The sequence below is a fragment of the Protobothrops mucrosquamatus genome, unplaced genomic scaffold (genome assembly GCF_001527695.2).
Source record: "Protobothrops mucrosquamatus isolate PMUCROS unplaced genomic scaffold, P.Mucros_1.0 scaffold3574, whole genome shotgun sequence".
NCBI lineage: Eukaryota > Metazoa > Chordata > Lepidosauria > Squamata > Viperidae > Protobothrops > Protobothrops mucrosquamatus.
In genome coordinates this window covers 28,987-45,429 of record NW_015389539.1, presented here as the reverse complement: position 1 = coordinate 45,429, position 16,443 = coordinate 28,987, and the positions used below count along the sequence as shown (strand labels likewise).

Below are 16,443 nucleotides of genomic sequence, written 5' to 3'. Positions count from 1 at the left end.
CCCAATCAGAACACAGCCAAGCTCCCACCCAATCAGCTCCAACCCCACTGGCAGTTAAAAGGAAGAAACAGCTGCGATCACACACCACTCTTAGAAGCACGAAGCTGAAGATACCAGCCTGAAGATGACGAATGTGACTTCGTCGAAACGTCGCCAAGGTACTTTTAATTCTACGTGGGAGAAAACCCGAATAACTAAAGACCTACATACAAACACCCGCAAAAACCTCAGAAAACATATATATATATATATATATATATATATAATATTTTATTTCTAATTTTACAATTAAGTATTTAAAAAGCAACGTGGTGACTGGATTAATCAACAGTTCAATAACATACAAAAGTCTTTAGTATAAATCTCAAGTTACAACATCAAATGTTTCCTCTCTTTTTCCCTTAATATCTTCTTCTTCTTGTGCCATATCCGTTATCGGACGTTGGCGATCCTGTTGGCGATCCTGTTTTTATCAGCAGCCGCACGAAAAAGGGCTGCTGAGTTTTGTCCAAACCAGTCCCTTAGATTTTGAAGCCACGATGTTCTTCTTCTGCCTGGACCTCGTTTGCCTTCCATCTTTCCCTGGAGGATTAAATGGAGTATGCCGTATTTTTCTGGGTGTCGCATCACATGTCCGAAATATTCTAATTTTCGTTTTTTTAATTGTTTTGATGATTTCCCTTGGCTTTCCCAGGCGGCTTATCCCCTCCTCATTTCTGATCTTGTCAACCCAGCCTATACGTAACAGCCGCCTGTAGATCCACATTTCAAATGCTTCTAGTCTCTTCAGGTGGCCTTCTGTCAGAGACCAACTCTCTACTCCATAGAGCAGGATAGAAAAAATATAGCATCTGACAAGACTGATTTTCAGTCTTAGGCTTATCTCAAATTAGGCTAATACAGTTCTTATTATCAACTAAGTAAAAACATCTCTGTTCCATTTATCAATCATTTTTAGCTTATACGCATCTTAATTGTGTTTGCATTCAACCCTTATATACAATCAATGTCCTGTTATTTATTTTTTCCCAAGCTTTAATTTCCCATCACTATTCAAATTAACATTTGGTATTTATAATTTCCAAGCTTTTTTTTTTTTTTGAGAGCAGAATAATAATTGGTAATACAGATGTTCATCCAAGGTTCTGTTTATCTTTGTGAATAGTCTTATTAGTGAGAAGTACAGGTAGTCCCACAACAGAGTCCAAAATTGCTGATGTTGTTAACAGTTGTTAAGTGAGTTTTAACCTATTTCGCGACCTTTCTTGCCACCGTTGCTAAGTGAATCACTGCAGTTGCTAAGATAGTAACACGGTTGTTAAGTGAATCTGGCTTCTCCATTGACTTGGCTTGTCAGAAGGTCCCCAAAGGGGATCATGTGACCCCGGGACACTGCGGCCGTCATAAATATGAGTCACGGGCCACGAGTCCGGATTTTGATCACGTGACCATGGGGATGCTGCAACGGTTGTTAAGGGTGAAAAATAAGTCACTTTTTTCAGTGCTGTTGTAACTGTGAACGGTCACTAAACGAATAGTTATAAGTAGAGGGATACTTGTACATGATGTCCATCCGAGATTCTGCGATTGTTATCTTTGTGATTATTGCAAATAGTCTTCTTATTAAGAATAAGTAGAGTTTAACAGATCTTAGTTTTTTTCCTGTGCCTTTGCTTCAGAACTGAGTTTCTAGATCAGTGATGGTGAACCTTTTAGAGACCAAGTGCCATCTATATGTATTCACAATTAATACTGTCCCCTAATTCCTGGTCATCACAGTCCCCTGATCATCTTCGTTGCTCTTCTCTGCATTCTTTCCGGAGTCTCACCATCTTTTTTACATCATGGTGGCAAAAAAAGCCTATTACCTATTGCTCTTACATCCAGATTGTTCTACTAAAGCAGGGGTAGTCAACCTTGGCTCTTTTATGACTCGTGGACTTCAACTCCCAGAATTCCTGAGCCAGCTAAGCTGGCTCAGGAATTCTGGGAATTGAAGTCCACGAGTCATAAAAGAGCCAAGGTTGACTACCCCTGTACTAAAGAATGTGACCTCCTGACCTTTGCCTGGATTGGTAAAGATCTTTCTCTTACATAGGCCCTTCAAAAATACCTTTAGATAAAATATTTGTGCAGGAACAAACTTCTCCTTTTGCCTTGGGGAGATTACTTTTTGGATTCCAGAGGAAGAGGAAGTTGTTTTTCTCCCCCTGTGTTCAGCTTGTCCTTAACCAGTAGCACTGACCTTTACGTTTTTATACTTCTCTGTCAAAGTATGTTGAAGGCTTGAAAAGCACAGCTATCACCAGGGGGACTTGTAAGGACGGTTGACACTCACCACTTCACCTTAGACGCTGTTCCGGAGACTGTGCAGATGCGTGCACATTCTTCCTCCGGGGACGCGGTTTGATTTTTCTTCTCCTCCTCCTCCTCCTCCTCCTCCTCCACTTCTGGTTCAGTGGAAGTGGATTTGCTCTGCCAAGGAGAATTTGGCTTGCATCTGATTTTAATCGAGTGACTTTGTGTTTGCAGCCCTTCAAAGTGTCCCAAACCCTGATGATGAGTGCTTGGGAACTGAGGAGAGATCAGGGATGCGCTGCGCGTTAGAACTTTGCTTGTGGAGGGCTGCGTGCTGTGGCTTGACAAACCCTAAAAAAGTGCTCTCTCCTGCTTGTAAGGTTACAGTCTGTCTGTTTCCCTTGCCCACTTGGATTAAGGGTGCAGGAGGGGAAGAATTGAGCCTTTAAGGTGTGATAGATAGATAGATAGAGAGAGAGAGAGAGAGAGAGAGAGAGAGAGAGAGACAGACAGACAGACAGACAGACAGACAGACAGACAGACAGGGTAGGTAGGTAGATAGATAGATAGATAGAGAGACAGACACAGACAGACAGACACAGAATAGGTAGGTAGGTAGGTAGGTAGGTAGGTAGGTAGGTAGGTAGGTAGGTAGGTAGGTAGGTAGGATCTATCTATCTATCTATCTATCTATCTATCTATCTATCTATCTATCTATCTATCTATCTATCTATCTATCTATCTATCTATCTATCTATCTATCTATCTATCTATCTATCTATCTATCTATCTACAGGCAGGCAGGCAGGCAGGCAGGCAGGCAGGCAGGCAGGCAGGCAGTAAAACGTCAACTGTCAGATGTATAGATGGACGGATGGATGATAGATAGATACATAGATACATAGATACATAGATACATAGATACATAGATACATAGAGATAGGAAAATTACTGATACAGATAGATATTTAACATAGCTAAATAAGACAGACAGATAGATAAATCAGGCAGGCAGGCAGGCAATAAAACGTCAACTGTTGGGTGTATGGATGGACAGATAGATAGATAGATAGATAGATAGATAGATAGATAGATAGATAGATAGATAGATAGATAGATAGATAGATAAGAGAGATAGGAAAATGACTGATACAGATAGATATTTAACATAGCTAAATAAGACAGACAGACAGATAGATAGATCAGGCAGGCAGGCAGTAAAACGTCAACTGTCGGATGTATGGATGGACGGATGGATGATAGATAGATAGATAGATAGATAGATAGATAGATAGATAGATAGATAGATAGATAGATAGATAGATAGCCATTAAAACATCAACTCCTGTCAGATGGATGGATGGATGGATGCCATGGTGGATTCAGCCGGTTCGCACCGGTTCAGTAGAACAAGTAGCTAATTTTTTGTTGAGTTCAGCGAACCGGATGGTGCCTGCTGAAGCCCTAGCCCTTTTTCGCAAGGCCCAGAACGGCCCTCCAGAAGTGCGTGGACGCCACTTTCAGAAATCCGTTCTGGACCTCGAAGGCCTGGAGGAGGCCTTCCAGGCCCAGAATGGCCCGCCGGAAGTGCATGGATGCCGCTTCCAGAAGTCCAATCTGGGCCTCGGAGGCCCAGGCTCAGAACGGACTTCCGGAAGCGGCATCCACGCAGAGAACTGGTTGTTCACGTATTTGAATCCCACCACTGGATGGATGCATGGATGGATGGATAGGATGTATAGGGCAGGGATCCCCAACCTCCAGTCAGCGGACCAGAAGCAGTCATCAAATCCAACCCCCTGCAAACTGCAGGATGTTCCATTCCTGTCAAATGGATTGAGGGATGTTCTCTCCCAAAAAAAACTTTGATAAAGTGGTGGAGGGATGAATGAGATTCTTTGGTGTGCTCAATAAAAACCTCTTAAGAGCCTTAACTAGTGCTGAAAATAAAGGAAGAGACTTGAATTCTGTGAAATGAAGAACAGCAAGAATTATAATCCACGCATTATTGGATCAATTTGATAAATACCTTCATTCCACTAGGAATCACTAAATTACCCTTCCGTTAAATCTAGGGCCATTTTTAAACCACCTATCGTCGTTGTATTGTTGTTTTTTGTTTTTAAATACGTTCTTTTAGCATTCCTCTGTCTCAATTTTGCTTTTTGGGTAGTTTTCCTAAAAGGTGAGTTGCTTTAGAATGCTTTTCTCTCTTTCGTTTTTTAGAAAGATATGTATACTAATTGAGATTAAGCAAAGCCACTTCTCTAAACAGTGAAAAATGGGCAATTTTTATTTTTATTTTAAAGGTACACTCTTAGGCTATTGCTAGTAAAAATGACTTTGTTCTGATAATTCGGTTTACAGTCTGTTAATACTGGATGGAAAATGTTTCTTGCATGATCCCCCCCCCTCCCGCTGCAGTGTGGTTTTATTTTAAATGGGTTGAAACTTTGCTGCCTTGGCTAAAGATAAAACTTTTATGCGTGAGTGTCTGGCAGACGGTGTGTTTATTTTTATTGAGGCAAAGGGTTTTTTTTTTTAATGGTTTGGATCTGTGCTGTTTAACAGGTTTAGCCCTGATATTTATTTAATGGACTGAACCTTTGCTCCTAAAAGGCCTTATCACTTGGGTAATGAAACAGTGCCAGGCTGACCTTACGTTTTGTTTATAGGAGGGCACTGTAATCATTTTAGAGTGCTCGGCATCATGGACTTTCAGAAATTCACCATTTCTGTATTGAAATAATAACAGAATAAGAGTAACACCTTATTATAAGAGTAACTCTCCAAAGCACCTGAAGGCTGGACAAGAAGCAACGGATGGAAACTAATCAAGGAGAGAAGCAACCTGGAACTGAGGAGAAATTTCCTGACAGTTAGAACAATTAAGCCAGTGGAACAACCTGACTCCAGAAGCGGTGAATGCTCCAACACTGGAAGTTTTTAAGAAGAGACTGGACAGCCATTTGTCTGAAACGGTATAGGGTTTCCTGCCTGAGCAGGGGTTAGACTAGAAGATCTCCAAGGTCCCTTCCTATTCTATTCTATTCTATTCTATTCTATTCTATTCTATTCTATTCTATTCTATTCTATTCTGTAATTCTATTCTATCCTGTAATTCTATTCTATTCTATTCTATTCTATTCTATTCTATTCTATTCTATTCTATTCTATTCTATCCTGTAATTCTATTCTATTCTATTCTATTCTATTCTATTCTATTCTATTCTATTCTGTAATTCTATTGTTGATTGGATTGAAGCAATTGTGAGTTTAGGGCTAAGGCCACACTTGGAATACTGCATCCAATTTTGGTCACCACGATGTAAAAAAGATGTTGAGACTCTAGAAAGAGTACAGAGAAGAGCAACAAAGATGATTAGGGGACTGGAGGCTAAAACATATAAGGAACGGTTGCTGGAATTGGGGATGTCTAGTTTAATGAAGAGAAAGACGAGGGGGGACATGATAGCAGTGTTCCAGTATCTCAGGGGCTGCCCCAAAGAAGAGGGGGTCAAGCTATTCTCCAAAGCGCCTGAAGGCAGGACAAGAAGCAACGGGTGGAAACTAATCAAGGAGAGAAGCAACCTAGAACTAAGGAGAAACTTCCTGACAGTTAGAACAATTGACCAGTGGAACAACCTGCCTCCAGAAGCTGTGAATGCTCCAACACTGGAAGTTTTTAAGAAGAGACTGGACAGCCATTTGTCTGAAATGGTATAGGGACCCTTCCAACTCTGTTATTCTATTCTATTCAGTCATAGTTGATTGGGTTGAAAGCCCATCAGCCACATAAAGCCATATGGCAACCCTCCCCAACTTGTGGTCTCTTGTTGGGAATGCAATCTTTAGCCCAGTAAATCTGCTGGTTGATGCTGTGTTGTCAATCACATGTTTTGCTATAAGACCTCAGAGGGGGGGACAATCACTTCCTGATCCCCCACTTCCTTTTTGTATTTCCAAAGATCTGAGCGCTCTCCTTCCCCTTTTCATTATACATCTTTTTGTGCATAATTCCTGCAGAATAGGAGGTGGAAGGAGCATTAGGTATCTTCGCTGCCTTGTGTTACTTACGTTCTTTGTCCAAGAAGCAAAGGGCAAAAAATTGTTTACAATTCTTCCTTCCTTCCTCCTTCCCCACTCCCTCCCTCTTTTCTCCTTCCCTTTTCTCATTTTCCCTCCCTTCCACTTTTTTCTTTCCTTCTTTGGCCTTTCCTCCTTCCATCCTTCCTTTCCCCTCCTCCTTTCCTTCCTTCCTCTCTCTCTCCCTTCCTTCCACTTTTCTCTTTTCTTCCTTGACCTTTCCTCCTTCCATCCTTCCTTTCCCTCCCTCCCTCCCTCTTTTCTCATTTTTTCCTTCCTTCCTCTCGTGTTCCCATGGTCTTTCCTCCTTCCATTCTTCCTTTCCCCTTTTCCTTTCCTTCCTTCCTCTTTTTTCCTTCCTTCCTTCCACCCTCCCTCCCTTTTCTCATTTTTTCCTTCCTTCCTCTCTCATTCCCTCCCTCCCTTCCACTTTTCTCTTTTCTTCCTTGACCTTTCCTCCTTCCATCCTTCCTTTTCCTCCCTCCTTCTTTTCTCATTTTTTCCTTCCTTCCTCTTGTGTTCCCTTGGTCTTTCCTCCTTCCATCCTTCCTCTTCCCTCTTCCTTCCCTTCCTTCCTCTTTTTTCCTTCCTTCCTTCCTTCCACCCTCCCTCCCTTTTCTCATTTTTTCCTTCCTTCCTCTCTCATTCCCTCCCTCCCTTCCACTTTTCTCTTTTCTTCCTTGACCTTTCCTCCTTCCATCCTTCCTTTCCCTCCCTCCCTCTTTTCTCATTTTTTCCTTCCTTCCTCTCGTGTTCCCATGGTCTTTCCTCCTTCCATTCTTCCTTTTCCTTTCCTTCCTTCCTCTTTTTTCCTTCCTTCCTTCCACCTTCCCTCCCTCCCTTTTCTCATTTTTCCTTCCTTCCTCTCTCATTCCCTCCCTCCCTTCCACTTTTCTCTTTTCTTCCTTGACCTTTCCTCCTTCCATCCTTCATTTTCCTTCCTTCCTCCCTCCCTCCCTCCCTTCCTCTCCCCTCTTCTCCCTCTGTTCTATTTTTTTCTTCCTCTTCCTCTGTCCCTCCTTTCCATATTAAAAAAAAAAGCCACCAGGCCTTGAAGAGCAGGCAGGGGCTCTGTGGGAATGGAGAAGGGAAGAGGAGAAAGAGGGAGGCAGCAAGCCAGGTCTGCCCAGCGCAGCAGCAGCAGCAGCCTTACAGGAAGCGGCAGTTGGCAGGCCTTCCGCTGCGAGGCTCCATCGAATCTGACCTCCCAGATAGATCAAAGCTTCATCTCTCTGACAGCGACAGGACGACGACGTGGCTTGCCACAGGCTTTCTGCCGCTCCCACTGAGCCTCTTTGTCTTTCAACTGCGCCCGATAGCTACGAGTCTATTTTCAAGGCTGAACAGGTAGCCGGCAAAGGGCCGTCTCCTGACATTTTCGCTAATCCCGTCAAGCCTGCGGTTAAACCGCGCGATCCGGGCGCGCTCGCCGGCAGAGAGCCTGCCTCCGCCACATATGCGCCCTGTCAGTTCCAGAGGACCTCCGATCATTTGAAACGAGATTCAGTGAAATGGATGCCGGAGCATTAAACCGACTTCGACTCACCTGTTCGAAACGCCTCACCCTCCATTGAGCTCGGGGAAAACCTCCGTCCCTGTTTTGCGCACAGGCCGAGATTTGGAAATTGGTGTTTTTTCCCCCCCAGAATCAGTGGCTCAAAAGTTGTGCCTCTTCACGTGGCCCGCAGGCAGACATTAAAAGCACTAGCAACGTAGATCGTCCCTGGGAGAAGACCCCAAAACCCGCCACATATGGGAAGGAACCGTGGTTAGATGATAGGCCTGCCTACAGGAAGGGCTCTCGGAAAACTAGGTACCGGGTATGGAACTGGATATAGCTAGTTTAGAGAAAAGAAGGACGAGGGGTGACGTGATAGCACTGTTCCAATATCTAAGGGGCTGCCACAAAGAAGGGGGGGGCAACTTATTCTCCAAAGCATCTGAAGGCAAGACAAGAAATAATGGATGGAAACTAATCAAGGAGAGAAACAACCTGGAATTAAGGAAAAATTTCCTGACAGTTTGAACAATTAACCAGTGGAACGACTTGCCACTAGAAGTTGTGGGTGCTCCATAACTGGAGGTTTTCAAGAGGAGATCCGACAACCATTTGTCTGAAATGATACAGCAGGGGTGTCACACTCAATTTCATTGAGGGCCGCATTGCGGATGCCCTCGGGGGGGGGGCGAGGGTGTGTGGCCAGGGTGGGTACGGCCTACTGGGTGGGCGTGGATGGAGTAGGTGTGGGCTACTGGGTGGGCGTGGCCAGCTCTACATCATTCGCGTCAAGGGTGCCTGTGGGGGCCTGGGCAGGAGTGGGACAGATCTGAGGGTCTCTGGCAGAAGGGGGTGGGACCGGGGCAAGTGCCAAGGCATGGTGCATTTCTTCATTCCTCACAAAGGGAGACCCCTCCCCAGCAGGCACCCAGGGGGCCCCCGGCTGCGCCGTCCCCGACCAAGGAGTTACAAAGGTCTACCGGAACACCTCGCTTCTGACTTACGCAAAGTCGTATCTACCGGTGGTGTTGTAACATGGAACCGAGGGTCGGCCGGACCCGGTCCCGGTTCCGTCGCCCCCGGCAAGGGAGTGACAAAGGTCCTACCGAAGCACCCGGTGTACTTTGGTGAAGATAGGCCGCATCCGGCCCCCAGGCCTTGTGTTTGACATATCTGTGATACAGGGTCTCCTGCTTGAGCAGGGGGTTGGACTAGAAGACCTCCAAGGTCCCTTCCAGCTCTGTTCTGATCGATCGATTGAAAATGTCAGAATGTTGGTCACAATCCTTTGACCAAAGGCCAAACCTGCATGCAGGTAGAAAAGGGGAGGGACTTTGGTCACAGGTATGTGGCTTTTTTTTTTTGACACCCCATCAGATAAGAAGATAAAACTTAAGGATTACTTTTGAGGCCCATGGGGAAAGTGTCGCGCAGATGCACCGTCTTAATAATATATTATCTGAAAAATCTACTTTATTATTAAATCTTAAAACCATCAACCATGGCAGTTTATAGATGCTCAATGGGACAGAAGGTAGGGAAGATCAGTCATTCATTTATCTGTTCATTCATTCATTCATCCGTTCATCCATCCATTTTTTCATTCATTCATTCATTTATTCATTCATCCATCCATCTTATATGCTACTCATCTTGCCAGAGGGAGATTCTAATAAAGGTAGTCCTCGCCTTATGACCAGTTGCTTAGTGACCATTCAAAGTTACAACAGATCACCCCCCCCAAAAAAAGCTACTTATGGATTGACGTTGTCCCACCCTCAGTCATGTGACTGTATTTTGGGTCCCGAACAACCGGCCTGCATTTACAACCATTTGCAGCACCCCACGGTCACGTGACCGTGATTTACTATGGTTTTGCTGGAAACTGGTGTTTACTTCTGCTTTCCAGCTGAAACTGGCTCACAGTGAGCAATAGAGTCACTTTACAACTGCCGAGGCCGCTTCATGACCGTCACGACTTTCAGCTGTAATTGCCAGGCCCAATTACAATAGCAACGGCACTTAAAACTTATATACCGCTTCACAGTGCTTTACAGCCCTCTCTAAGCGGCTTGCAGAGTCAGCCTATTTGCCCCCAACAATCTGGGTCCTCATTCTACCGACCTCGGAAGGACGGAAGGCTGAGTCCACCTTGAGCCGGTCAGGATCGAACTGCTGGCAGTGGGCAGAATTAGCCTGCAATACCACATTCTAACCACTGCACCACCATAAGAAGGAAGGAAGGAGAAAAGGGAGGGAAGGAAGGAAGGAAGCAATAGCAATAGCACTTAGACTTATATACCGCTTCACAGTGCTTTACAGCCCTCTCTAAGCGGCTTGCAGAGTCAGCCTATGGCCCCCAACAATCTGAGTCCTCATTTTACCGACCTCCAAAGAACGGAAGGCTGAGTCAACCTTGGGCCAGTCAGGATCAAACTGCTGGCAGTAGGCAGAGTTAGTCTGCAATATTGCATCCTAACCACTGTGCCACCACAGCTCCCTAACAGTCGTACCATTCGCCACCACTTCTGCCAAAAAAGCCAACACTGTGCTAGGCTGCATTAACAGAGGGATAGAATCAAGATCACGTGAAGTATTAATACCACTTTACAAGGCCTTGATAAGGCCACACTTGGAATACGGCATCCAGTTTTGGTCACCACAATGTAAAAAAGATATTGAGACTTAGAAAGAGTGCAGAGAAGAGCAACAAAGATGATTAGGGGACTGGAGGCTAAAACATATAAGGAACGGTTGCTGGAATTGGGTATGTCTAGTTTAACAAAGAGAAGGACGAGGGGGGACACGATAGCAGTGTCCCAATATCTCAGGGGCTGCCCCAAAGAGGAGGGAGTCAAGCTATTCTCCAAAGCGCCTGAAGGCAGGACAAGAAGCAACAAATGGAAACTAATCCAGGAGAGAAACAACCTAGAACTAAGGAGAAACTTCCTGACAGTTAGAACAATTAACCAGTGGAACAACCTGCCTCCAGAAGCTGTGAATGATCCATCACTGGAGGTTTTTTAAGAAGAGACTGGACAGCCATTTGTCTGAAATGGTATAGGGTTTCCTGCCTGAGCAGGGGGTTGGACTAGATGACCTCCAAGGTCCCTTTCAACTGTATCATCATCATCATCATCATCATCATCATCATCATCATCATCATCATTATTATTATTATTATTATTATTATTATTATTATTATTATTATTATTATTATTATTTCTTTTTATAAACCATGAGGATGCTGCAGACAGTCATAAGTGACTTTATTCAGTGCCATTGTCATTTCGGTCACTATATGAGTGGTTGTAAGTCAAGGACTATGTACAGATACAACTGGGACCAGAATTTCCATTGCTAAGCAAGGTTAAATAAGGTACATCCAATTTTATGATTTTTTGGCATAGGCTCCAGGGGTAGGCAACCTTGGCTCTTTTATGACTCGTGGACTTCAACTCCCAGAATTCCTGAGCCAGCCATGCTGAGGAGAAATGGAGAGGTTGCCATGCTGAGCCATGCTGACTCAGGAATTCTGGGAGTTGAAGTCCACGAGTCATAAAAGAGCCAAGGTTGCCTACCCCTGATAGTTGTTAAGGGGATCACTTGGTTAAGTGAACCCAGATCCCCCCATTGACTTTGCTTCTCGGAAGCCAGCTGGGAAGGTTGCAAGCAGTGATCACATGACCCCAGGGGGCTGCAACCATTGTAAATACATGCCTATCCCCACATGCACAAATATTCATCCCAAGACTGTTGGCATGCTACAACGGTCATTAAACAAATGGTTGTAACTCAAGTGATTCACTTACCTGCCTATATCTAGCTGTATTGTTGCAACAATGCGCCGTTGATAGCCAAAAAGAGCGATTTGCAGATTATTGTATTTGATTCAGAATTAGAAGTTGTTCACCATCTATTCTGGGCCTGTTGCAGATGAGGTACCTAAACCTGATAAATATTAAATTATTAAATCAAATTAAAGGGTTCCCTCTGCAAACTTCAAACAGCGTTGGGAAAACCTTTGGCCCAAAGTTCATAAATTCTGAGTGACAGAAACAAATATCAGAGCCATGAGATCAAACTGAATTTGCTTTCTGCCTGTGAAGTTTGAATTTGTGAATTTGACAGGTTGTTTTAAAGGGCACGGGCCCATAAAATAACATGAAAAGAAAAGAATTCTTTTACCTAAGCGAGAGCTGAGGGTTACCTGTCAGAAGCTGTTAGGAGTCGGCTGTGTTCTCTCTTGAAGCTTGTGCTTTCAGTTGTCAGTTTTGAAAGGTTAATACCGAATAAAAGAGCAGTGAAATTAACCTTCCATTGTGTGGCTGGGTGCCTTCCCTTTCAAAACAACAGGTTTGCAGAATAAAATAGCTGATTTTCTAAATTAGCATTTGTTGGCACTCTTGTTCCCAGCCTCTTTTTTTTTAAAAAAATGGAAAAATCCAGTTTGTGAAAAATTTCTTGGCAGAAATCAAAGAATAAGTGACTTCTTCTAAACCCACAACTGAATAGCACTGGCACTTAGACTTGTATACCGCTTCATAGTGCTTTTACAGCGCTCTCTAAGTGGTTTACAGAGTTAGCATCTTGCCCCCAACTACCTAGGTCAGTGGTGGCGAACCTAGGGCACGCATGCCAGAGGCGGCACTCGGAGCCCTCTCTGTGGGCACACGTGCCGTCACCCCAACCCCGCCTCCCCCCCCCCCCGTGGCCCCCTCCTCAGCAGAAGACCCCCTGGAGGAAAGTCACCCCCGGGTGCGGCCTGCACGGAGCAGCGCAGCCAAGGACATAGCCAGGCAGCAGGGACAAGACTCCACCCTCGCACCCCATAGCGTGCAGATGATGCTGCGGGGTGTGGACGGAGGGCGTGGCTGCCATGGCGCTGCAGGGCTGCCTGGGCGATCTGCGGCGGGCCATGGAGGCGGTGCGTGGCCCTGAGGGTGGACGGGCAGGGTGGAGCAGGCAGGATGAGAGGTGGAGCAGGGGCAGGGGGCGGTTTTTGGGCACTCGGTCTCTAAAAGGTTCGCCATCACTGACCTAGGTCCTCATTTTACCGATCTCAGAAGGATGGAAGGCTTGAGTCAACCTTGAGCCGGTCAGGATCGAACTCCTGGCAATGGGCAGTTTGCCTGCAATAGTAATAGCAACAGCACTTAGACTTATATACTGCTTCATAGTGCTTTTACAGTACTCTCTAAGCGGTTTACAGAGTCAGCATCTTGCCCCCAACCATCTGGGTCCTCATTTTACCAACCTCGGAAGGATGGAAGGCTGAATCCACTTTGAGCTGGTCAGGATCGAACTCCTGGCAGTGGGCAGAGTTAGCCTGCAATACTGCATTCTAACCACTGCACCAACACAGCATACACCCTGTGCACGTACAATTCAATGCCCTGTGCAAAGTGAGGGTAGGAAGAATGCCATTGGATTGTATGTGCCCTGCTCACTTGACACACATATGCACGTGTCATTGGTCACTGGACAATGGACACAGGGTGTATTCAGTTGTGGGTTTAGAACAGGGGTAGGCAACCTTGGCTCTTTTATGACTCATGGACTTCAATTCCCAGAATTCCTGAGCCAGCATGGCTCAGCATGGAAACCTCTCCCTTTCCCCTCAGCATGGCTGGTTCAGGAATTCTGGGAGTTGAAGTCCACGAGTCATAAAAGAGCCAAGGTTGCCTACCCATGGTCTAGGCTAACCCCCTGCTCAGGTAGGAAACCCTATACCAGGGATAGGCAACCTTGGCTCTTTTATGACTCGTGGACTTCAACTCCCAGAATTCCTGAGCCAGCATGACTCAGCATGGAAACTCTCCATTTCTCCTCAGCATGGCTGGATCAGGAATTCTGGGAGTTGAAGTTCACGAGTCATAAAAGAGCCAAGGTTGCCTTCCCCTGGTTTAGAACAAATCACTAACTCAATAGTAAAAGAGTGGGTTACTCTTCAGTTAAGCGAAGAGGAGAGATTTGTGTAAGTTCCAATCCCTTCTGGCATTTGTAGCGCAGCTAGTCCTCAATATACGGCCACAACGGAGCCCAAAATTTCTGTGGCTAAGCGAGATACCTGTTAAGTGAGATTTGCCCCATTTTGCGACCTTTCTTGCCACAGTTGTTAAGTGAATCACCGCAGGTGTTAAGTTAGTCACACGCTTGCTAAGTGAATCTGGCTTCCCCATTGACTTTGCTTGTGAGAAGGTCGCAAAAGAGGATCCCGGGACCCCGGGGTGCTACAACCAATGGTTTCAAGTCGAGGACTATCTGTAGTAAAATATACAGTTAGTCCTCGGCTTACAATAGTTCGCTTAGTGACTGTTCAAAGTTACAACGGCATTTTAAAAAGTGACTTATGACCGGTTTTCACACTTACATCCATTACAGCATCCCCACGGTCACATGATCAAAATTCAGATGCTTGGCAACTGACTCATATTTATGACGGTCCCGGGGACACGTGTGTCCCCTTTTGCGACCTTCTGACCAGCAAAGTCAACGGGGAAACTGGATAGTAATAGTAGTAGTAATAGTAGAGTTGAAAGGGACCTTGGAGGTCTTCTAGTCCAACCCCCTTCTTAGGCAGGAAACCCTATACCATTTCAGAGAAAAGGATTCCCTTAACAACTGGGGCAAGAAAGGTCATAAAATGGAGCAAAACTCACTTAGCAACTGTCTCGCTTAGCAACAGAAATTGAGGACCACCTCGATCAATTTATTTCATGAATAAAATAAATACATGCCTGTTGCCAAGCAACCAAATTTTGATCACGTGACCGGGCGACGCTGCAATACTCATCGGGGCTGGTCTTGAGTCCCTTTTTCTTCAGCGCCATCATAACTTCGAACGGTCATTAAACAAATGGTCGTAAGCCGAGGACTACCTGTCATTTGGTCCAAAGGTCCCCAATCTTTTTGGCACCAGGGACCGGTTCCGTGGAGAGAGGTTTTTCTGCAGACCAGAGAGTGCATGGTTTTGTGTGCTCCCTGCATCCCATGGATAGGGCTTGTTTGTGCGGCCGGTTGCTGGCATGCCGTGGCCGGTGCCGGTCCACAGACCGGGGGTTGGGGACCCCTGATTTAGTCCAACCAAGATGGATGGACGCTGGGGAGGTGCCTTTCTCCCCGCCCCCAGGTATTGTTGAAAAAATCAAATCCTGTTATGCTTGATCTTTTTGCAGAGAATTTTACTGTAGTTGTAATTTCTCCAGGTGGAACTGAAAAGGAAATACAACGATCAACACTCAAAAGCCAGGGGTCTTCTGACAGGAAGCCAGTGGTACGAAATCCAGGCCTACAGGGCTCTGAACCAAGCCCTTGGCAGGTGAGAGAAGCTATTCAGTCAAGGTTCGGCCTTCAGATATGGGTGAATGAAGGTTATTCCTTCAACTCTCCATCCTCAAAGTCTTTGCGGAGGGGGGCTCTGTTGACCAATCCTTAAAGCAAACACTGCTGTCAACTTGGAACTTAGATTTTAGCAATAGCGCGTAGACTTATATACCGCTCCATGGTGCTTTACAGAGTGATTTACAGAGTCAGCATCTTGCCCACAACAATCCGGGTCCTCATTTTACCGACCTCGGAAGGATGAAACCATCTGTTGCATTCTTTTTTTTTATTTTTATTTTGCTATTGGGGAGTTGCTACTAAAATGGAAAAATCCACTTTGTGAAAACTTTCTCGGCAGAAATCAAAGAATCGGTGACTTCTTCTGAGCCCACAACTCAATTGCACTAGCACTTAGACTTATATACCGCTTCATAGTGCTTTAACAGTATTCTCTAAGCGGTTTACAGAGTCAGCTTCTTGCCCCCAACAATCTGGGTCCTCATTTTACTGCCTTCAGAAGGATGGAAGGCTGAGTCAACCTTGAGCCGGTCAGGATCGAACTCCTGGCAGTGGGCAGAGTTCGCCTGCAATAGTAATAGCAATAGCACTTAGACTTATATACCACTTCATAGTGCTTTTACAGTACTCTCTAAGCCAGGCATGTCAAACTGCCGGCCCGCGGCCTGGATGTGTCACACCAAAACCGCGCCCACTTCATTCCCGCCAATGGGGGAAAAGTCCCGATACATTGCGCGACATTACATGATGTCGTGAGTTTGACATGCCTGCTCTAAGCGGTTTACAGAGTCAGCATTTTTCCCGCAACAACCTGGGTCCTCATTTTACTGCCCTCGGAAGGATTTAAGGCTGAATCAACCTTAAGCCAGTCAGGATCGAACTTCTAGCAGTGGGCAGAGTTAGCCTGCAATACTGCATTTTAACCACTGCGCCACCATGGCTCTTTTAACGTTTGAAATCCAAATAATAATAATAATAAATTAATAATAAATTTAATTTATATGCCGCCCTTCTCCCGACGGGACTCAGGGCGGCGCACAACATATTTAAAACAAAACATAAATACATTCCCCCCCGATAAAACCGAATTAAATCAAATTTTAAAGTTGTGTCTCTGTCAAATTGTTAAAAGATAAACCCCAAATAAAATCCTCCCTAGGTCAGGTCCGCTTGCTGGAAGAGCCATGTCTTGAGGGCGCGACGGAAAGCAAGAAGAT

The 16,443-nt window shown here is 45.2% G+C and overlaps 1 protein-coding gene across 1 annotated transcript in view; it reads left to right on the top strand.

Annotated features, from left to right (window-relative positions):
- The window catches only part of BRIP1 (BRCA1 interacting protein C-terminal helicase 1), a 97,606-nt gene that overhangs the window by 63,472 nt on the left and 17,691 nt on the right, over positions 1–16,443 (top strand). Inside the window, exon 17 of the mRNA XM_029286404.1 lies at positions 15,091–15,203. Within this exon, the coding sequence (XP_029142237.1) occupies positions 15,091–15,203 (113 nt within the window). The remainder of the gene's footprint in view (positions 1–15,090; positions 15,204–16,443) is intronic.